The sequence below is a fragment of the Meleagris gallopavo genome, chromosome 7 (genome assembly GCF_905368555.1).
Source record: "Meleagris gallopavo chromosome 7, MGAL_WU_HG_1.1, whole genome shotgun sequence".
Lineage (NCBI taxonomy): Eukaryota > Metazoa > Chordata > Aves > Galliformes > Phasianidae > Meleagris > Meleagris gallopavo.
The window spans coordinates 13566212-13587491 of NC_139410.1; the positions used below are offsets into that span (position 1 = coordinate 13566212).

General features: G+C 39.4%; 1 protein-coding gene across 1 annotated transcript in view; it reads right to left on the reverse strand.

Annotated features, from left to right (window-relative positions):
* The window catches only part of ITPRID2 (ITPR interacting domain containing 2), a 40043-nt gene that overhangs the window by 2568 nt on the left and 16195 nt on the right, over positions 1 to 21280 (reverse strand). The window contains exons 11-17 of the mRNA XM_085227562.1: positions 15292 to 15383; positions 11113 to 12348; positions 8035 to 8115; positions 7549 to 7676; positions 6654 to 6804; positions 5423 to 5488; positions 4268 to 4678 (exon numbers count right to left, since the gene is read on the reverse strand). Coding sequence (XP_085083688.1) covers positions 4268 to 4678; positions 5423 to 5488; positions 6654 to 6804; positions 7549 to 7676; positions 8035 to 8115; positions 11113 to 12348; positions 15292 to 15383 — 2165 coding nt within the window. The remainder of the gene's footprint in view (positions 1 to 4267; positions 4679 to 5422; positions 5489 to 6653; positions 6805 to 7548; positions 7677 to 8034; positions 8116 to 11112; positions 12349 to 15291; positions 15384 to 21280) is intronic.

The window sequence follows — 21280 nt, forward strand, 5'->3', positions numbered from 1 at the left end:
CCTCCCAGACTTGGAAACTTGTAGAAGGAGATACACCGCACAAAACTACCAGCTACAACAGGTAGAATAGGTTTTAAGAGCCTACAGCACACAACAGCCCAGCTATCCAACAAGTCTCGGCCCCAAAACTCTGTTCATTTCTGTTCTGCTTCAGCATCACAGGGCTGGATCTCCAAGGACACTCAAAGCTGGCATTCTATGCCCTCCTCTCACCGGATAGACAGAAATAAACATCACTTTCCAGAATAAGCGAATAAAAGCTTCCCAAATTAGCAAGTAAATGGTCTAGTATGACAGACAGTCTCGTGATGAGGCAGAGGCTGGAAAGGAAGCAGCTCCTGCTCTGCTCTTAGCTCTTCCAATGACTTCTCACTCAACCTTTGTGAATCACTTGAGCCCTCCGCCTCTCACCTTCCTCCTCAGGCAAGGTCACCACACTCTGCTGCTGCTTTTCACTACTCCTTTTGAGACCCAAGGTCATTCCTGCATGACATGATATCGATTCCTGCACTGACTCAGTCCCATGTGCCTGTCATGACAATTGCCAATATTTGTCTTCTTTCTTACAAGCAATTTAGGGCAAGGTGCACAGGACACAGCGCTCTGCCAAGGCTTCCTCTGTACAAAGGACAGAAGGCAGTCAACGAGCACACCAGCCGTACTTTTAGCAGCTGAATGAAAAATTGATCATTTGAAATAGGAGAAAACCCACCCATTTACAGTACATATACTACATTAATTCAACACTAATATTTAATTTTGTATTAATAACAGAGTTCCACATTTATAGTACTAGAGTGAACCAATAAACCTTTCTTGCTGTGAAAGAACTGCCATTATTATGATCTTATGCTACTGCTTATAATGAACTCTCTGGAACTGAAATGTACCTCAGTGGCAATTTTGGAGATGGATCTTCAGTCACTGATGGAAAATGCTATAAGGTTTTTCAGAATCCTCTTATTCTTTATCTATGTATTCCAGAACTATTTTTTACTCATTTGTCTTCTTGTGCCACCACTTCATGGCAGCACTGACAAGTTTGCATGCTTGTGATAATACGATGAGGAGTCAAACAGGAACAAGGAACAACCAAATAGACATTTACATTTTTTGATCAACATCGAGGCTAATGTAGCTTTGAATGGACATGAAAAAGGAAAGATTCTCTCTCAGACTGTCTGTAAAGACCTAGTACAACTTCCCAAACACTGATAGGAAAATTACACCATTTTTAAAGGATCACTTTATTAAGCGTCACTTATAACAGAAATCATCAGCAAAAATGACTGTTATTGTTAAACAGAAAGCTTTTAAAGCTATCACATCTTCTACTGCAAAAGGATGGATTGAGAAAGCCTGGTTTTGGTCCTAGCCACACTGTGATCTGCATGCCACGTAGTAAGCATCTCATGTGATGATGACCTAGTGGAGGTCAGGCTGTATTTTCAACAAAACAAGGAGGCTGCTGTTTGGCATTTTCATTTAACATTTCAGTGTTAAATGCTTTTCAGAGGGACCTTGTTCATTAATGCTAAAAGTTAACGTCAAGGTTTTTATTAATGCCAGCAACTAGTCGCAGGTCAAAGCTCACATACAGAACAACCACCCAGGCATATTCTGCAACACTGCCTGCCTTCTCTTTCCTCAGCATGGGGTCACACAGCTACAGAGAATGGGAGGAATAAGAAATGGTTTAACATTTGTGAGTGCATGTACCAAGAATGCCTTCTGACAGACTTCTTTCTTTTGACAACAAAACTGAAATTCCTTTGCTAACAATAGGGCTACTTAAGGAAGACATTTCAATTTATGCTATGCTTTAGCTCTAATGAAGTACAAAATATTTCACTGATTGGTATTTTAATAGTTTTTCGCTCTGCAAAAACTACGAGTTACGAACCAATGAAAAATCTAGGTTCAGAATCAGAGATGAACTGAAACAGGCTGCCAACAAAGTTAAACTGAAGAACAATCTCTCAGTGTACTCAAACATTTACGTAGTGTGTCAAGCTCAGTTATTTGCTGACTACTCATATCTGAATACTAGTCTCTCAGTTTCAGCACAGATGCTTTCAGCATTATGAAGTCCTCAGCATCACGAAATCAGAAGTACAATCTCTATGCAAAGAGTCTGTGCCTCTATTTGCTACCAATTACATTAAAAAGGAACTTTCACATATAAGCTCAGAGAAAACATCAGCTGGAATAACCACACTTTAGCTCCCCTTAATGTCTTTGCTGCTCTTATATTACATTTGAATTATAGCTCTCTTTCCTATCTGTTCCTCCTTTAGCAGCACCTCACTGCAACTTGTGAAATGCAGGTTGTTATAGAGGGGGAGGACATGATACGAATGCAACATCCTAGCTTTAGCTCAGAATCAGCAGCAAAGTCCAAGGTATGACAAGCACCTCATGCCAAGTCTACTCTGAACATTAGACAGGAAATCACTTCAAAAAGAGGTAAAAGGAAAGCAGTGGACCAGAAAGAAAATTTGGGAACTTGGGGAATATTTTATGACAAACAAGGCCTTTCCCAAGACTTCTTCCAAAATGATTACTTCAGGGAAGATGTCAGCAAGAGGTTGGAAGGGGTCAAAGCAGAAGTGTAAAACTGTAGCATCACAAGCTCCACTGTAAGGATGACTAATGGCCAGGAGGTGTTCAGTTCCTAATTCTGAGCATAGTAATAATGAGGTCATAGGCCCAGTGGTAGGAGACCAGGAGCTGACTGCAGTATCAGTCCGTCTGCAGGATAATGACACTGTCCCTAATTCATCCCCTTACACCAATGGGGAAAGGTATTATTCAACATTATGAGATAACTTATTGAAAGCTGGTTTCCACCTCACTGCCAAACACCAGCAGTTTTCTCACTGTTAATACTTGTCTGAGCATTCTTCTTTGCAGTCTGAACTCTGATTAATTATGGAGTTATCCAAAGCTAAACAAGTTATACTTCCAGCCACCGTCTTCACTCTGAACATTCCTTAGTAACGTTCCTCTGCTTCATAGACCTCACAGGGCAAGTGTTAAGTGCCTACACACAGTAAAGCCTACAGCAAGTCATCCGCTTTGCAAAAACAAGACACTGTAGAGTCTTGTGGTCACACAATGAGGAAAAGGATATCTCATGGTCTAGTATACTCTGCCTTTTTTTGTACTGAGGGTGGAAGCAGTGGCAAATGATCCCTCTGGGATTGAAGCTCCTGCTTTATTGCAGAATAAGCCTGTCTCTCATCCGTTTTAAAGACAAAGCTGGTTTCAGTTATTCACAGCCTCAGTGCAAGCAAACCTGGGTGGTATCTCAGCATTACAACCTGGCCTGTTGTATATTCCTGAGCACAGACATCTGTTTTCTTTCACAGGGGTTTATAACAGCACCATACCAAAGCTTCAAGGGATATGCTAAAAGCTAAGAGTCTAAGGACCCTTAGCTAAAGGCTAACTGACCATTCTTCAGTGAAGGAACAGGACTAGAAGTCATAAGTCCTCAATTCCTGCACTTTCTGCACTCACAACAGAGAAAGACCACCACTTTCTCATGGGCACTGTTTTTGATAAAAAGTCTCTTTTGCTTTTTCTTCCCCTCCATTTATACTACTTGTTGTAAGGCTTTTAGTCATGCCACTGGCAAACAATGCATGCAATTTTAGTACTGTTTATTAACCTGGCCCACAAAAGAAACATCCAAGCACCCTCCTCTTTCATTGACTGCCAACAAAACTGGTCCAACAGCACCAGAAAAACATCTGAAATAATTTCTCATCTCAGTTCAGCTTGCTTCACTTACACTCCTGCGGTCATTAGTGGTTTGGGATAGAGGGACTGGGAAAGTATTTTTAACATTTACTACAGAGTTGTTTAAGAAACAGTATTTCATCAATCAAAATAAATCCAAACTGGCATTTTAGCAGGCAAACATGACAGAGAAATTTTCACTTGGGAATCTGAAATACTGATACTTAACTAAGTAGTAGAGATAGTAAATTTTTTCTTGCCTGGATTTATAATAGCAACTTGTTCTTCATTTACACACAAACTACTGTTATTGAAAAAAATTCTACTGCTTTACTTGAGAATAGAATTGTGGCTCAGACATCTCATGTCAAGCTCCGAGTCTTTAAAAACAGGACAGGAAGAGTATGGAAGCCTTGGCTTGCAAATGAATAGAAATTTCCAGTGGCAACAAATTACACAGTTTGTCTTTAATTTTCAGTAAACACTATTCAAACATTTTAGATCTCAACCCTTCTCTCCTCACCTCCCGTATGACTTGCTGCAGCTCGTCCTGCTCCACGCTTTTATGGATTTCATCAAACGAAGGCACCAGAGGGACTCTCTCTAGTTTGTGCTCCATCTCTGGTTTGGAGTCCACAAACTCCTCAGAGCTTTCCACCTGCTGTCCAGTGCCTGCTCTCACTGGGGGAGTTGGTGTTAAGGCAACAGAAGCTCTGTATAACTTCTTGCTTTGACTCTTAGACTTTCCTGTTAGCTCAGAGGATCCAACACCAGCTTTTCTACTTGCAGTGGAGCACACTGAGGAGGAATCAGAATTTCCATGGGAGAATACAGACTCCGTACCCTCGGCTGGTAGATTTTCCAGTCCAAGATCTCCCAGTCCTAAACCCAGTTCAGACTTCAGAAATGATTGCTCTCGCATAAGTTCAGAGACCTAAGGATTGAGAAAAGAAACAGTTCTGAATAAGCACATAAAAAAGTCACATACAGACATAGCTATGCTTTCTTGTTATTTATTCAATCACTTACTCATTCCCTCCATGTAACAAATACGGCTATAAAATAAATATATGCTTTGACTTTATGACTGCAACAAAGAGGATCATAAAAAGGAATGGGCATTTTTGAAAGCCAACATAAATAAGAATTGTGGCAGTTCCCCAAGCCACTGACTTTTGCAATATGGATACATCCTGCCAGGGCCACTGACAAAGATACACGTAAAGGCCTGATTTTGTTTTTCTTTACTAAAACAATTCAAGTTTATTCCTTTTTTTTTTCCCCTCCCTCTGCAGTCTTTGTACTGCTTGTTTTCAGTGGTTCAGGGGCTTACTCTGGACTCCTAGCATAACCTGCACAGAAAAATAAAATTTTCCCTAGAAAATTCACCACAAAGACATTATGCCAACTAAATGCAAACATCTCACTTCCTCATATTCCTCTTAAAAACAAATAGTGCTTCACAGCTCCTTACAGCTATGATTAACTCTTAAGGAAAATGCAACTGTTCTTTAGAGAACTACTCAAATGATTATTTCCAGGGCTGTGCCTCAAATTAATCTCTTGTGACTTTTATATATATATATATATATATATATATATATAAAACACTTAAAAAACAACCAGAAATGTATTAATTTCTTTGTTTTCTTAATAAAGCATGAAGCACGCTACTTACTGGTTCAATGACATTCAGCGGAGAAGGGCACGATAGGTTATCAGCACTTCTGCTGCCATACATACCCTAAAAAATTGTCAGGTTAATACACTGGGGATTTTTCACAGAGCTGCTATAATCTAATATATAAACATGCCATGTCTCAGACTACTTTCTGTAAAAGTAGAAACTTGGAACCAGGAAACAAAATTGGTTGGTGAAAGTTTATTTCAGTCATTTTTAAAGCTGGCCCACTTCTATAAAAGGGTTTACAAATAAGATATTCATATGGTTCAAAGAATGCAAGTTTGGCTTGGACTCGCAGTAATACCATATTTTCCTGTTCTTGGGTTTCAATTTTTTTTTCCCATGACAAAATACCGAAGAGGAAGATGTGGCCTGTGCTTCTTCCACAGAAGAAGACTGGCTAAGAAAGAGGAATGAGATCCATAAAAAACACATGACGCTTTCTGTTTGTGCTTCTTTTGTTTGGCTGCTGACAGAATTGCAGCAGAAAAAAAAAGAGGAACAGCCTTGTGCTGAATGAAGAAAGAGAAAGTATATTGCCACACCACCAATAAATGGACGCCAGTAACTTCCCCCCGGCAACTCCCCACTGCATTTGAGCTGCTAGTGGAGTGTCTGTACAAGTAGAACTACTCCCCATCTGGCAGGGAGCCACATGTTCAGCTGAAGGAGCTCCAAAAGGCAATGGAAGAAGAAACCTGAAGATGACAACTGGATTTTCCTGTTTTTTTGGTCCATGGTTAGGCAGAGCTAGAGGGAAGCACACACTGTTTCTTGGGAGAGAAACACTGCTTTTCTTGTCACTGCTCTCTTTTCACAAGTAAGAAAACGCTAGTTTTAGGAGAATTATCCTAAAGTAGTTTAGGAGAACTCCAAAGAAATCATAACCATCCCAGGAAGATTTCAGACATGAGCACTACCTACCAAAACTACAAAAATTCAGAACATGAAAGCACTGGCAAAAGAAGCCTGAAATCTCAGACTTTGAAATCCCAAAAATATGTATTGACACATTAACAGCAAGAAAATCCCTCTGTTCACTCATCTTTTCCCCAAGACACTGAAAACTGAAAATACAACCTGAAAGTACACAAATCATCATTAGATTCCCAGATGCCATTCCACAGTAAGAATTTTTACATTTAGGAGTTATTAATATTAATATTACACTTATGCATGTTACACCAAGAAAACATACAATGCTGTTGCAAAAAATAATACTTACTATGTGTGTCTGAGGTCTGTAAGGGGAAGACATGTGCAGACTTCTCAGCTGGTCTTCCAGTGCAAGTAGACGTTCCTCTAACTGCATCTCTAACTCCTGCAGCTCCATGCGGACAGACTTTCTCAAACTCTGCAGCTGATCAGCTTCATACCTGCACAAAATCCATTATGAAATAAACAATGGCAAAAAAAAACAAAACCACAGAACAGCGCAGTAATCACATTACTTCTCTCACATAGTTCTGAATTTCCAAGCAGAAGCTACAGTTTGACCCAGAAAGAATGGTCAAAGAAGCCAACAGATCTAAATTATATTTACTTTTAAAGTTAGTGATGAGCTGATTCAACTAAAGTAAATAAATTAGCAATTTCAAATATTATTCCACATCAGCTGCTGCAACCCACGGTCAACAAACACAGCCAGAATAATGAATACCATCTGTAACCTGCTGCATGGCCACTGTGCATTGGATAAGTATCTGAATGCTACAGTGTTATTTTTATTTATTTATTTACGTCTATACAGAGGAGGAGGAGAAAAATCCAAGTTGAAAGTGCTTAAGATTTTTCCTCTTGAATATCCTGTGCTCACATATCCTATGATACTTAAAATCCTTAAAATCCACAGATGTAGAATCACTCTGCAGAAGTGAGGAAACAAATATCAATTAATAAGAAATGGAATTAGAAGAAACACAGGGAAAACAAACTCTAGAATGAAGGTGTAAGGATGAGAGTAAACATGGGTTTTCTTGCATAAACTCAGTTCCAACCCTCCTCAAATTGAAATTAATAGATTTTTTTTGCTCTTATTTCAGAAGCAGTAGATCATCTCTTTAAGAAATAAGTGTCCAAGTATTTTCTTCTTTTTTTTTTTTTTTTTAACATCATTTTACCTTTCCTCTTCTGTCATGTGCTGATAAACCGTTGTCTGTTGACGTAGCATAGCCAATTCCAAATCCATCATTTGAGTTCTGAATAAATTTAGGTTTCGCCTTACTACTTGCAGCTCCTGGAAAGTATTCTTAGGGAAAAAAAACAATAGAGAAAAGAAATTAAAAAAAATAAAATAAAATAAAGTATGGAGTCCATAACTATATTTGCTGAAACGTACCCTGTGAGTGAAGCAGAACCTCTGCAACTTCAGCATACAGATGTTACAAGTCATGAGATAATAATTCAATAAAACATTTTCAGGCGTACGATACAAATCCATGAAAGTATTTCCACGTATTTAGATTGATTTGTTTTTGACACTGTTCACAGGATAGAGTCATTTCTCTGAAGATGGGGAACTGCCCAAGGATAGCACACACTACAGTACATACATATGTTTCTTTTTCATTTTGATTAACTGCCAGTGTGTATAAAGGGTCACTTACTTCATAGAGAGGTAGAATGGATGATCTCTGAGTAGTGTAACCAGTGGCAGCTGAAAGATCCTGACCTCTCATTACTGGATACTATGGAAAAAAAACATTTGAAACAGGAGTGTCAACACAGTCTTCTTCAGGAACTCATCTTCTCAAATGCTCACATAGTCCAAAGCAGCCAATGTTAAAACACAGTCTTTCTGGCCTTATGATTTCTGCTCTCAATGTCAGCATTGCAACAGGAAAAGGAAACTCAGCAAAATGGAAGTGCCTACTCTTAGTGTGTGCACCAAAGTTCTGTAATGCAAACAAGTTTCAGCTGGAAAAAAATTAACCCTTTCTGATACAATAAGTAGGAATAAAAGGTATGTTGTCTGCCTCAGACATTGGTGCAGAAAATGCCTGACACAGACTACTGAAAATCCAGTAGTCCCAACTGCCTTAGCTGACAAAAAAAATCAAAAAGATCATCATGGAAAACAGACCTGAGTAAATGAAACTGGCCCCATTTTCAAAATTATGATCACAGTCATTTGCTGTGGGATTTTGCTCAGCACTTAGTAGTTGTTTTTTTTTTTGTTTCTTTTTTATGTATGCTGATTTTGTATTTGTTTTTTTTAATCTCACCATATTGCCTACACCCAAAGACCCTTGCATGCTAATGATCTCCCATGAGAACAAGACTGTTGAAGAATTTCTATTTGCATGTTGCATCAACATCTGGAGAAACCAGATAAAAGACAGAGGCTGTTACATGTAGAAATGTGGCACAGCAAAAAACAGGAGAAACAGCAAAAATGTGTATCTTTTCAAACATGAAAAAGACAGCTTGTCCAATATAATTCCGAAAGAATTCAAAAGAACTATTGACACACCATGGAAAATTTGAAGCATGTCCATTCACTCAGAGAAGCTTTGTTCAAACATGATCACATCAAGGAGATGCTTTGTTTTTCCTCTCCCAGTTTTCTTTGTTTGGGAATAAATCTACTCTTCCTTACTTCTTCCAAAAACACAGGATTGTGTAGTTGAAATATCTCCTATTTTTCTACAGGAAGCTGAGTACACTGAGTTACAAATTCAGTTTTGGCTGTAGGGAAAAACAGCACAAGGAAACTATGTATTGAAAACAACAGTTTTTCACAGAAAACTCAGTACGAAAAAGGAACACATCCCCCAGAATGGGATTGACCTAGACAAATCACTTGAAGCAGGGCAAGGAGTTATTACCCCCTCTAATACTAATGCAACTTTATTTTTATTGAACCAGCACGAATGAGAGATCTGGATGTAATAAAGTTTTCTTCTTCAGCAGACTCAGCTAGCATCCTGCAAGTTTACCCTTACACACAGCAAGACTGCAGTTTACGCACGCAAGTGAATTTTATAAAGAAAGGTAAGTTCTGCAACTGCTTCCTCCCAGGCATGCTGTTGACTACTTTGAGCAGGGCTAGCTCAGAAAACCTGAGGTATGACTAGCCTCAAGTTTTGGACAAGGGACAACACAAACAAAAGAACAGGAGGTCTAAAAACCTCCCACTACTGCCCACCACCAGCAATAGGGTGCAGAAAAGCAGATTTTGTCCTTGATGAAAAACCTCACAGAAGACACTGAAGTTTCAAAAAAAAAAACAAAACAACAACTGCATAATTTTCATGTATTCACATATTAACAGGCAGGGTCTGCAAGTGCTCTGCCATAGAGCCACTCAACAGAAGCTTGCAGGCTCCTAAGTTGGATTACCACCTCAGACAATAGCAGTATAGAGATGGTGGAGCAGAGACGATTACTAATAAAAGGAAAAGAGCAGAAGACATCACAGAAGCCAGCAAAAAGACATATACAAGGGCTGCTCTGAAAGTGATGCTTCCTATTTTATTGTGTTGGCCCACAATATAAGAGGCAGTTGTTGGTGATACGGCAGTAGACCTTGAACCTTCCCACCAATATTCCATTACATTTTGTTGCCATGAGACAGACGACAGCAGAGGGGCAGTCTGACAAAATGGTGTCTGACATGGAAGTATGTATGAAGCAAAGATGTGTCACTGAATTCCTCCATGTGGGAAAAAAATCACCCAGTGTCATTCATCAACACTTGCTGAACATTTATAGAGACCAAATAGCGGATGTTGGCACAGTGAGGCGGTGGGTGGTGCTTTTCATCAGTAGCAACAGTGATGTGAAAGACAAGCTGCATTCCGGATGGCCACGTAGATTTTTACGAGCACAGCATGCAGGTTCTTGTTCACCACTGCTGAAAATGCATAGCTAGCAATGGTGGCTATATTGCAAAAGTGTTTTCCAGCTGAGAATTTTTTTCTACCAAACAGTGCTATTGTGCTCTTTTTATCTCTTGCAGTTTCCATGAAGAAAATAGAGGCATTATTTTTGGACCAAACTATGTACATATATATGCTTACGTTCTAAAATGTTACTTCTCTGACTACTGAGAAGATTCATACATTCACTAAAATTTCACACATTGTGATAAAATCGATTCTTAATAAAAGGCTGATAACCTCAAGATTACGCCGCTGGCTCCAGAGTTGAACATGCTCAATATTGACATAAACCAGCACAGAAACGTTAAGTTGAACGAATGATCATCATTAACATTATTAGTGAAGTCACAGGACTTGTAATGAAAAAGAAATCTATCAGTTATCCAACGGTTATCCAAGAAAGTACATCAAAGAGAAGTGACAGGCAAAAGCACCATTAAAGGCGACATGTATTTTCATATCTAAAGCTAATGACTATCACTTTAAAATACCTGCTTATGAGGCATACACTGCTCCTCCCTCATACTTAAGAATAACCATAAAAAAGTAAAAAAAAAAAAAAATCAGTTAAATAATGATCTGGATCAAGTGCAACATGAACTAATTCAATGCAAAAAATAGTGGTGCACTGGACACTTGGTGACCACTTTAAACAGAAGCTCCTGAAAGAAGTAGCAAACCTAACAGGCACAATGTGTTGTTTTTTTTTCTCCTTGATTTCACATGCTACATAAAAGAATATTTGGGCTAACATTTTATTTTTATAAAAATAAAATAAGAAGCCCATTTGCTTTCTCTTACCTGCGAGAGGTTCTGCAGAGAGTTTCTGATGTCATGTAGGACTCTGCGAAGCTGCATTTCCACAGTAGAGGGTGGATTGATGGCATGAGGTCGATGAGAATATCCAGAGTGCCTCGGAGAAAAGGGGCAACTGAAGGGCGAAAGCAAGGCACTGAGGGAAGAACCAGAGATACTCGGGACACTGTGGGTGCTAAGCGTCCTCATGTGCTCACAGAGCGGCCTGTCCAGCCACTCAGCTGGGAGGGAGTGCAGGGAGCATGTTGACTGGGACATGTGTGCTGGGGTGTGTAGTGGGCAGCTCTGTCCCCTGGTGGGACTTGGCGCCTCGGACAGTCTCCTGAGCCCAGCCTGAGGCACTTCTCTTTTAGAGGATGAAGTTGCAATGAATAGTGTGGATTTGCACACAGGCTGGCTGGTAGTTGCTTTATCTTCCTGTTTGTCATCCTCAGAAGTCAGTTTTTCATCTCCCTCCATGTGTGTGTACTTGTAGGTGAAAGAAGGAGGACCACACAGAGTCTCTTTTCCTGGAGTTAACTGGACATTCACAGAGGACACCACTTTCACTGGATTCAGTAATGCAGTTGGGAGAGATTGAGATCGCCTTAGAGGATAACCTGATTCAGCCAACCACTGTCTTTGTTTCCTCAGGAAATCTTTTGATTTCAAGAAGGAGCGCCCAGCCCTTGATTCAGATGTGCTGATGACCCTCATCCGGGCTCTTTGCAAAGCAACATGAACCCTGTCCAAGGATGATGGGGAAGAGCTGTCACCTTCCAGAGACTCCAGTGACTTAAGGATATGGTGTGTTTGGTACTGAGGAAACTCAAAAGTGGTGTCATTGTCAAGATCACTTTCATCACTGCCTTCCTCCAGAAGCTCCAATTCTTTCTGCTCACTGGAAATACCTTCATCTTTAGAGCTGCCCTCTCCTCCAACTATCTTAGATACATGAGATGACTTACTTTCTTCTTCATTATTTTGTTCACAATTTCTTTTATCATCTTTCCTTAGGTTTTCAGAATATGCCTCTACCTTTCCTCTCTCTACTTGAGAGATATCATCCTCTTCATCATCATCATCGTCATCCTCCTCCTCCTCTTCTTCCTCCTCAAACTTATTGAAACATGGCCGTTCCTTGGCTATTGGTGTCTTCTGTTCTTCACTATGTGATGTCACGGTTGTCTCACTGTCACAGCTGTCAGCACTGCTTCCCATGCCTTGCAAAGACTCCTGAACCTAGGAAAGATTCAAGACAGCAAATGAGTGAACGTGCTGGAGACTCAGCTCCTGCCTTCTCAGGAATCAGGCTAACAGCCTAAGTTCATATTCATTTGGTATTATGGTGAAACAATCAAAAATGTAGTTGGTATGGCAGGTGAAAATGAAAGAACGAAAAAACCATAGTTTCAGATTGATTAGAAGCATTCTGAAGTACAGCACCCAAAAGGAGATGGTTTGCAGGGAAAAGAAAAAGTAGCCAAGCCATTCACACTTTTTTGATTTGACAATAAATATTATTGCCAAAAGAATAGATGTAGCAGCAGTAAAATGATAGTGTTTTAGATAGCAATGGCAAAGGGTTATCAGACTGGAGGTATGTGGCATCTCCCTTCCAAAAAGGTTCATACTCAGCATTGAAACCAAGGATGGTATTAGGGAATGCACACAGAGAAGTGAGGAGAATTTTGGATTGTAGTGAGATTCCAAGAATAGGAACAGTCTGCCTATATGCTCAGCTTGTTCTAACTTGTGGAATTGTTCAAGATTGGGAATCTAATATTAGTCTGCTAGCCTCCATTGATGACTGAATCCAGCACTTTTACCCTATTCTGCCTTCCTTTTTTATTAGCACACCTTGCCCTTCTCATTCTAAATTATGATTTAAATTCCATATTGCAAAAGGATGCACGATTAGAGCATAAGCATAAGTGAACTTCTAGTTTAATAGGGATTAAATGATGGGAAAAGTGCTCATGAGAAAGGAGAAGGGGCATACGGATTGCAAAGCACATTCCTTAGGTCAGCATGATTGGTTGATATATTTAGAAGTACATTTTCATAAGAATATGTAGTAAAAAGTACAGTTTTGGAAATTTGCCATAGCTGTCATGAACTGGGTAATTTAGAAATGCTTTTCATATTTCTAACTTGTGCCATTCTTTCTGCTATTAGCTCATTCTAGAGTGAATATTTATGATGCATGTTGTGCAACACTTCCATCTCCACGACCTAGAACAGAATTTGGGTCGTGAAAGTCATCACGTACTTAACATTGCATTAAAATTTGTATTAAATACTATACATGTTCAGATGCTGTTCAAGTCAAATGCATTAAAAGAACAGAAGACTATAGCATTTGGGTGAAATTAGATATACTACAAGTGTGCGTAACTAATGCTCCATCACACTGCTTACCTACAAAGTCAGGCAAGCAAAATTCAAGTATTTGGATAGAGAATTTTTCTAACTTCTTTGTTAACATGAAACTTCCCTACTGAATACCCAAACTTAATGTCAAAATGGGGATGAAAGGAAATGCAATTCCAGTTTTTCAGCTTTCTCTTGATTTCAGAGGAATGTTAAGGTTGCTAGAGTCAATTATTTAACAGTAGATGGCACTAACTTACCATACTTTTAAGAAAACAAAATGTACACCCTTCTGTATCCCCTTCATCTTTTCACAGGTTCTCTTCACTAGCTGCCAAGTTCTTTTTTCCTAGTCTCATTATTCATCCCTATTTTCTAGTCAGATCGGGACTTGTCCTGAATAAAAGAGTGGTGGTGGCAGAAGAGAGCCTAGCAACTCCATGGCACAGATCTCACACAGACTCAATACATCTTTTCAAAACAACAGAAAGCAGAAAAATCTCATCACTTTGCAATCAGCACAAACTCCACTAGTCTTCCACTGAAGAAGCATTTAGATGCAACTCACTTTTAACGGACACTTGATCAGGTTGTAACCTGAGCAAGCAGCTCTAGTCTGAGACTGCTAATATGCCTGTCAACTTACTTCAGCATAGTTCAAACTCAGCTAAGAGTAGAATTGGTATCTCAGATTGTTATGTTCATTCTAGAAACTCATGTTCATGATTTCCATTATTCACTATCACTCTTGGTAAATGTAAGCTGATGCTTAAGGGAGACAACTGGACTAGTCCTGTGGTTGCTTCCATTTTGGCACTCAGCTGACAAAGTAGTAAACAGAAAAGCACACAATCCCAGTACCAAAGCTAGAAGAAAACTTTGATGGATGAGAACCTCTTCCTACTAAGTGCCAAATAGCTTTTAGAACGTTTGTTGTTTTTCGAGGAAAGTCTCACACATGGTAGCATGAAACAAGTCCAGTAGATAAAAGCCACAAAAATGAAATTACTGGTGATATCCAAATTCCCACTTTCATATACTTTACATCATAGTGTTTCAGGTCCCAGAAAGCTACCCAACTTGGACATATCACTATGTGAATGTGTTAGGAGAAGCAAAGAATATCATTGCTAAGTATCAGATGAAGTCGTTGAGCAAATGTGTGTAGTCACATAAGCATCCAGCTGAACAAAAGCCTCCCTAACACTTGAGAGTTCTGGTCAGTATCACTGGAAATTCCAGGACCGAGAACAAAGGAACTGGAATGGGAAAAAACATGGGACTCTGAAAATGGACTAAACATCAGTATACCTACACAGCAAAGTTAGTATGAAAATGTTTTCTCTTTCTGTCAACTTCTAGCAAGAATATAGAAAGATATGGGAAAAAAAAAGGACTGAAAAGTAAAACAAAACCAAAAAAAAAAGATACAAGAAAATGAAATGAATTTCACATTTTCACTAGAAAAGTTATATTAATCACCTTAATCTCATTTCATGCACAAGAGGAATGGACTGCAGTTCTGAAACCTCAGCCAATAACAAAAGATATACCAGAAATAGCACACAGGAAATACTGAATTTAGAGCTTATTCTAGGCCCAAGTACACTCAGACTCTCCTACCAGAAAGGCTTTAAAATTTTAACACAGCATAAGGGACTGTGCAGATCCAGTTCTGAAAATGAGAAGTTTATTAGAACCTTGACTGACAGTCACAAAAGAAGCCAAACGCCAGCATACCTTCTTCCCTCCCCACAACTCTGCTCTGCCACAACAATCGACGCAATGTCAGCCACAGTATGGAAGACTTACCTGAAGCTGATTAAATGGAGAACAGTCTGTGGAAGAATCCTCAGCAAAGCCACTGCTATCTGAGTGCTGACTAGCAGTCCGTAAAAGCTGATCTGCTTAAAACAAAGCAAAACTCAACTATAGTTCATTTGCAGATCACCACCCTTTAAGCCAGTCACATTCAACATGTGCTTTCCTTTTACATCAAAATTACATTAAGTAGATAGCCCTATTCCTTTTCAAATTCCACTTTGAACAATTCATAAAAAGACCTGCTGGTTCCAATCATATGGAGTGCAAAACCTTCCCTCACACAAAGCTTTACTTGTGAAACTTTAAATAGCACTGGCAGAGGAACCTTTTTTCACACTTTTCTCTCCTGTATTGTGGAAAAACCACACTCACTGATGTTGCTACTGCTGCAGTTTTTCTTCCACCAAAACTGAATCACTGGTTAACATTCGTTGGAACAGCTGCCTTTGTATTGACATGAACAGATCTGCTATCTCTCCTGATCAGAGCGATAAAGGGGTTCACTGCCAGCCCACACCACCTCATGCATCCCAAGAAAAAGAACAAGATGAGCAGAGGGCAATGCGCAGGCCTGAGAACTGCTAGAGACTGTCCCTCCCTGGTTTAGTGGACAAACACAAAACATTTCTAACACATTGACTGGCAATCAGCCAAAACACACTCCCAGCACTCATTTTGTATACTGGAGATAAGATCCTCCCTGCTTGCTCCTTTCTACACACAGGAGATAAGTGTTCTAAGAGCCTAAAAAGACACTCAAATCCTTGGAGCTACCCAAGAGTGACGTCCTCTGGTGCAGGCACTGTACCACAGAGCTCCTTGGCCAGGGGATCTCGGTACGCCCCACAGAATTGTGCCACATGGCACTGTTGCTCTTTATTGGACACAGGTTGCACTTCCAAGTGTAGGGTTTAGCTCACACCATCATGGCCATCTTGCTCAGAGTGATACCAATCCATCTCATCTCTAAACCTCAGCAAACATATAAGAGCTTGGCTACGGCATGAGACCACAGCAGCCCTCAGCCTCTACACCCCACCACCTTCTCATCCCTTCATAGCTCACTGTTCTACTCTCCGTAGCTGAAAACAGGATTTTGCCCCACATTCCTTCCACCACTTAACTGTCATCATATAATTAAACCCAGTTCACAGCTCAACGCATTGGAATGCATTGTGAAAACTGTTTTGAAACTGCTGGATATTCAGATCTAATTTTGTATTAAAATTATTAATTTTGAAGAACATTTTACCGATGCAGAAATAAAAGTCTGCATAGGCACAGAAACTGGTGAACAGCTGGTCAGGGAAACTGCCCTTTCAACTTCTTCATCAGTGTTTTCATACAGCTTTTAGGGAGTGCCTTTCAAATTGTGCAGCTACTGTGTTATCATGTTGGCCACAATATCCTGCAATGATAAACAATTTTTTACCACAAGGCAGACATCCCCACCCAGCTCCTAGAAAAGACAATAGGAATTACTTCACTCGAACTGGCCTGGCTCTTAGCAAGCACCCAATACAATGCACCAGCTTATATACTGGCATCTGGTTTCACGTACATGAAATTTATTACTGCTCAATAAAAATACTGACCTGTCTTTCTATTTCTTTCTTAGTCATACATCTGTAAATACATACTCACACATGTACATAAACATATGTCGCTAAAAAGGAAACATCAGATATATGTACATCTCCCTAAACAATTCTCAGTCTCTTAGGGAAGAGTGTACTGAAGTCAAATCAGGGCTTTATATCATTTTCCACAGGGCTTGTAATTTACACACGTGACTTGACAGCCTTACTTGAAAGGTACTGCCACATAAATGGTCAGTCAGGACCAGAGGCACTCATACCTGCCCCAACATCATTATTCATGGCAATAAATTAGCACCACATCAGTAGAATCAAACCACCTTGATGCCACCTATAGATAGATTCCCTTAACATAGCCATCACTTCCTGTTATACAGGTACCAGGATTTTTTTTTTTTTTTAAACATTTTAAATAAAATCAGAGAAGACATTTTTTATAAGCATGAGCAGTCTTTGCTCTACCAAATCTTTGCCTCTTGCAAATTCTCAGAATTCTCCATGATATCTCCATTTAAATGAAGTAAAAGCTTTTAACAAACAGGAATCTCTACTTCAGAAGTGAAATGATAATGTTTGGCTCCATAAAGATTGGAAATATCAATTTTCACATTGCGATACACTACTATATAGCCATATGCATCCTTCCATCAACTCCTGATCCAGAAGTACCAACCTGCTTCATGTCACCTGGATGTCTTTCAGATTCAAGCAGATGAGGGAAAAAGATTAATATTTAGTTTTTATTTTTAGAATTATAAAGTTACATTTAGATCTTGACTAAAATGCCCCCTGGCAGCAGACAATCTTAAGACGAAGAAGTGGTAACCAGCCATGGCTCCCCTCTCCTCACCCTGAATGCAGAGAACTCAGCACAAAGGCTGGAGAAAAGTGTGGGAAAACGAACCACTCAAGATGAAAAAAATAAAAGTAACAATCAAATTCCTGTCCCAGTTAAACTGAGCACAAGACACAAGTGCCCCTCGGATGATTGTTTTAAGTTGCATAAAACATCAAATATTTTTAGGCACTGAATACAAGCCAGAGCAATGTGGGTATTCAAAAATACAGCAAATATGCTGACAAAGTTCTAAGCAGAAACACATGATGAAGAAAGAGGTCTGTGGTTTACAGAACATGGAAGCACAGATTAAACAGATTAAATAATGCATCTATTCTGTATGTTGTAAAATAACATTCAGCTACCAATAGAGTGACAATTCCACAGATCCAAACAGCCCTATCAAATACTCATATGTTCCACATCACTCTGCTGCTGACAAAGGAGGACAAATGCATGGAAAGTGCCTGTGAAAGTCTTTAACATCTACATTTCTCGTACCTATGGTATTGACAAAGCTCTAACACATTCTGATTTTTGTGTGGTTATTAATAAATTGACACTCCCAATATAGCTTTGAAGTATTCCATTCCAGGACTTAAGACCTGCTGCTCTTTTTTCCCCCCATATTGATCACACACTGCAATCCAGCACCATCAAAACCAGAAACTCTTCAAAGTCCCCAGGGATTTCTTAGCTTCTGGATACACAAACACAGATTTCTGCAGATACTAAATCTGTTCCAAATGTTTTCTTCTCAGTCTCCCATCTCCAGCCTAATTCTGGAACTGCAACCACTAAAAGGCACAAAATACAATAATATGCTGACAGGAAGTGCCAATGATCTGCTTTCTTCATTTTTAAGGACTACATTTTCAGAATTACTTACTGTTTTTGACTGCATGTGTCAGATGCTTTAAAAGAAATAGCTCTGTTAATTCAAAATTTGACAAAGCTACTGATGGTAGCAACCAAACACAAAACACAAAGCTCTGAGAATATTCTGTTCTGTATGTGTGCCTATATTTGTCTTGTCAGGAAGAATTGTTTTCCAACTAACAAGCCTTCCTTCCAGATAATTCTGCAAAAGGTGAGTGCCTTTTTTCTTCCTTAAATGCTGAACATTTAATAGCACTGTGTGTTTATAGTGCAAAGCACATGAAGCTTACTGTGTTCCTAAGAAAAGCCCCAAACCTATCTGTGAGCAAAAAGAAAAGATATACACATTTGAATTGTGCAACAACAAAGAACAGAATGCCAGTTTGGAGCATAATAAATAAACTTCAGTTCAGCACCATTTAGAAGATACAACCTAAAAAGTACATCAAGATAGTACATCACTATGATTCAGAATTCTTTGCATCTCCGTAACATTTTTAATAAGGACACTACTACAGCAAAATAATCATTTAGAAGCCACTCTGAAGCAACAACCCTACCACGTATAACCACAGCTATCCTGACATTAGAAATATGCTCTAATGGGGAGTCTAAGTCACAGTAGCCTCAGTGCTGTACAAGCATATGGTAATATACTCCAGAAGGTTTCTTCCAACTCAAACTATGATTCTATGAAAATCATTTTTTTCTTTTTTTTTTTCTCCTTTCTTAATTCAAATAGTTCACATCTTACTACACACACTCTTAAAATGTCTTCCAATGTGTTGTAAACACCAGGGAGAGCACCCACAGCCCATAGTGTAGAAGTAAAATTGCACTGCAAGGTTTATAACATTCTGTACTGACCAGCATTAAACTAACACTGCCGATCAACACAGAAGTACCTCTAAAGGGAAAAGAAAAAGGTACAAACTTATTCTGACAGAGGAAATATTTATCTGGAACAAACATTCGTTAGGGATGCTTATTTACAATAGAGCCAATAGCACTGAAGTGGTGAGCCTGTATGAGAATCAACAGTTGAAATCACATTGTAAATTAAGACCTGCACTTGAATTTCATGTTGACCTGATCTCTCGTTACTGCTAGCAAGAGTACAACTTCACATTCAGACAGAATAGCCAGCATTTTCAGAGAATGACCACTGACATTGGATGACTTCAAATTTGATGAGCACCTGCTGAGAAAACAGAAACCTACTTTTCGCATGAACAACCTGAAAAAGTAAGTAATATTTTCATGTTTCAGATAAGCTTCCCACCACACACTTTCCTTCTGGGCAATTTCACTAAGACCTGTATATAACACCACCATACACTTTTCACATCTTCCAGGTGAAATAAAAAATTGGTCCCAAACTGATTTTAGTGAACATGCAGGCTTGCCAACAGCATCAACATCCTTGTGAGACAAGTTATCTGAGAACCCTAGGCAATACTGGCACGAGGAAAAACTCTCATTGCTAATCATTGCCAAGCACATTCATAAACAGATGGGATATACTAGCTGGGAGATAGGAGCCAGCACATCCTGCTCCTGCCACACTAGAAACCCAATGCTAGAGCTGCTCAGTACATTTCAGCAGGTATATATTGATTTAGCAGAGGGTTGTTTGTTAGGGTAATACGGTTAGGTCATGGTTGGACTCAATGATCTTTAAGGTCTTTTTCAACCTGAGTGATTCTATGACTCTATATGAGTTCTATATGGGTTTTTTTTTCTTGTGTGGAGCAAGAGGAGGGTAAGATAGCTAGTGGGAACCAAAACCATAAAATTGACATTTTAGAAGAAGGAAAAATACATATGTATTTTTAATCCTCCTTGACTGCAGCTCCAAGTTCCATTAGTCACCTTTCTCTGAAAAACTGTTTCTGTAGTTGCCAAGGCAAGGGAAATAAGAGACTTGACCTGTAAAGAGTGCATCTCTGTCATGTTACCTGCACTAATCTATTACCCGAGGGCTTTAACCACAGGCAAACAATCGTCTGAAAGCATGTAATCATTAACTTTAAAAAACAGCCAAGGGGGAAATGCTGGGAACAATCAGAAATGCAGTTTCTGGTGGCCCTTCCTTCTAGCCTGTATCCATAACAGAGTGTGGTCAGACACTGGAAAGGGCTGCCTAGGGAGGTGGTGGAGTCACTGTCCCTGGAGGTGTTCAAGAAATGTTCAGATGTTGTACCAAGGAACACGGTTTAGTGGGATGTATTGGTGACAGGTGGATATTTGGACCGGATGGTCTCAGGATTGCTCTCCAACCTTAGTGATTCTGTGAGAACAGGAGATGACTTGGGTGTGCAATGCTGTGTTGCACAAAACACTGTTGAATTTGTAGCATGACATAACCCTACTAGCCGATCATCAACCTTCAGCACAGAGCCCAGAGATGCTCAACCATACCAATGCAATTCAGCTGACAGTTCACAAGACTCAGTTCATCTGCGAAAAGGCAAATGAAAATTTACGTGCCTTAAGAAAATTTTCTGTGTCTCTCTGCAAGCATCTTACATTGATAGCTATGTTTTTTGGTTTTCTTCACCAAGAAATAGCACCAAAGCTAGGTGTCTTGCTAAACACAACAATCTCTAGTTCTTTAATTGTAAATACATTTCAGAGAGCAGATCTTACTTTCCAACTTTGG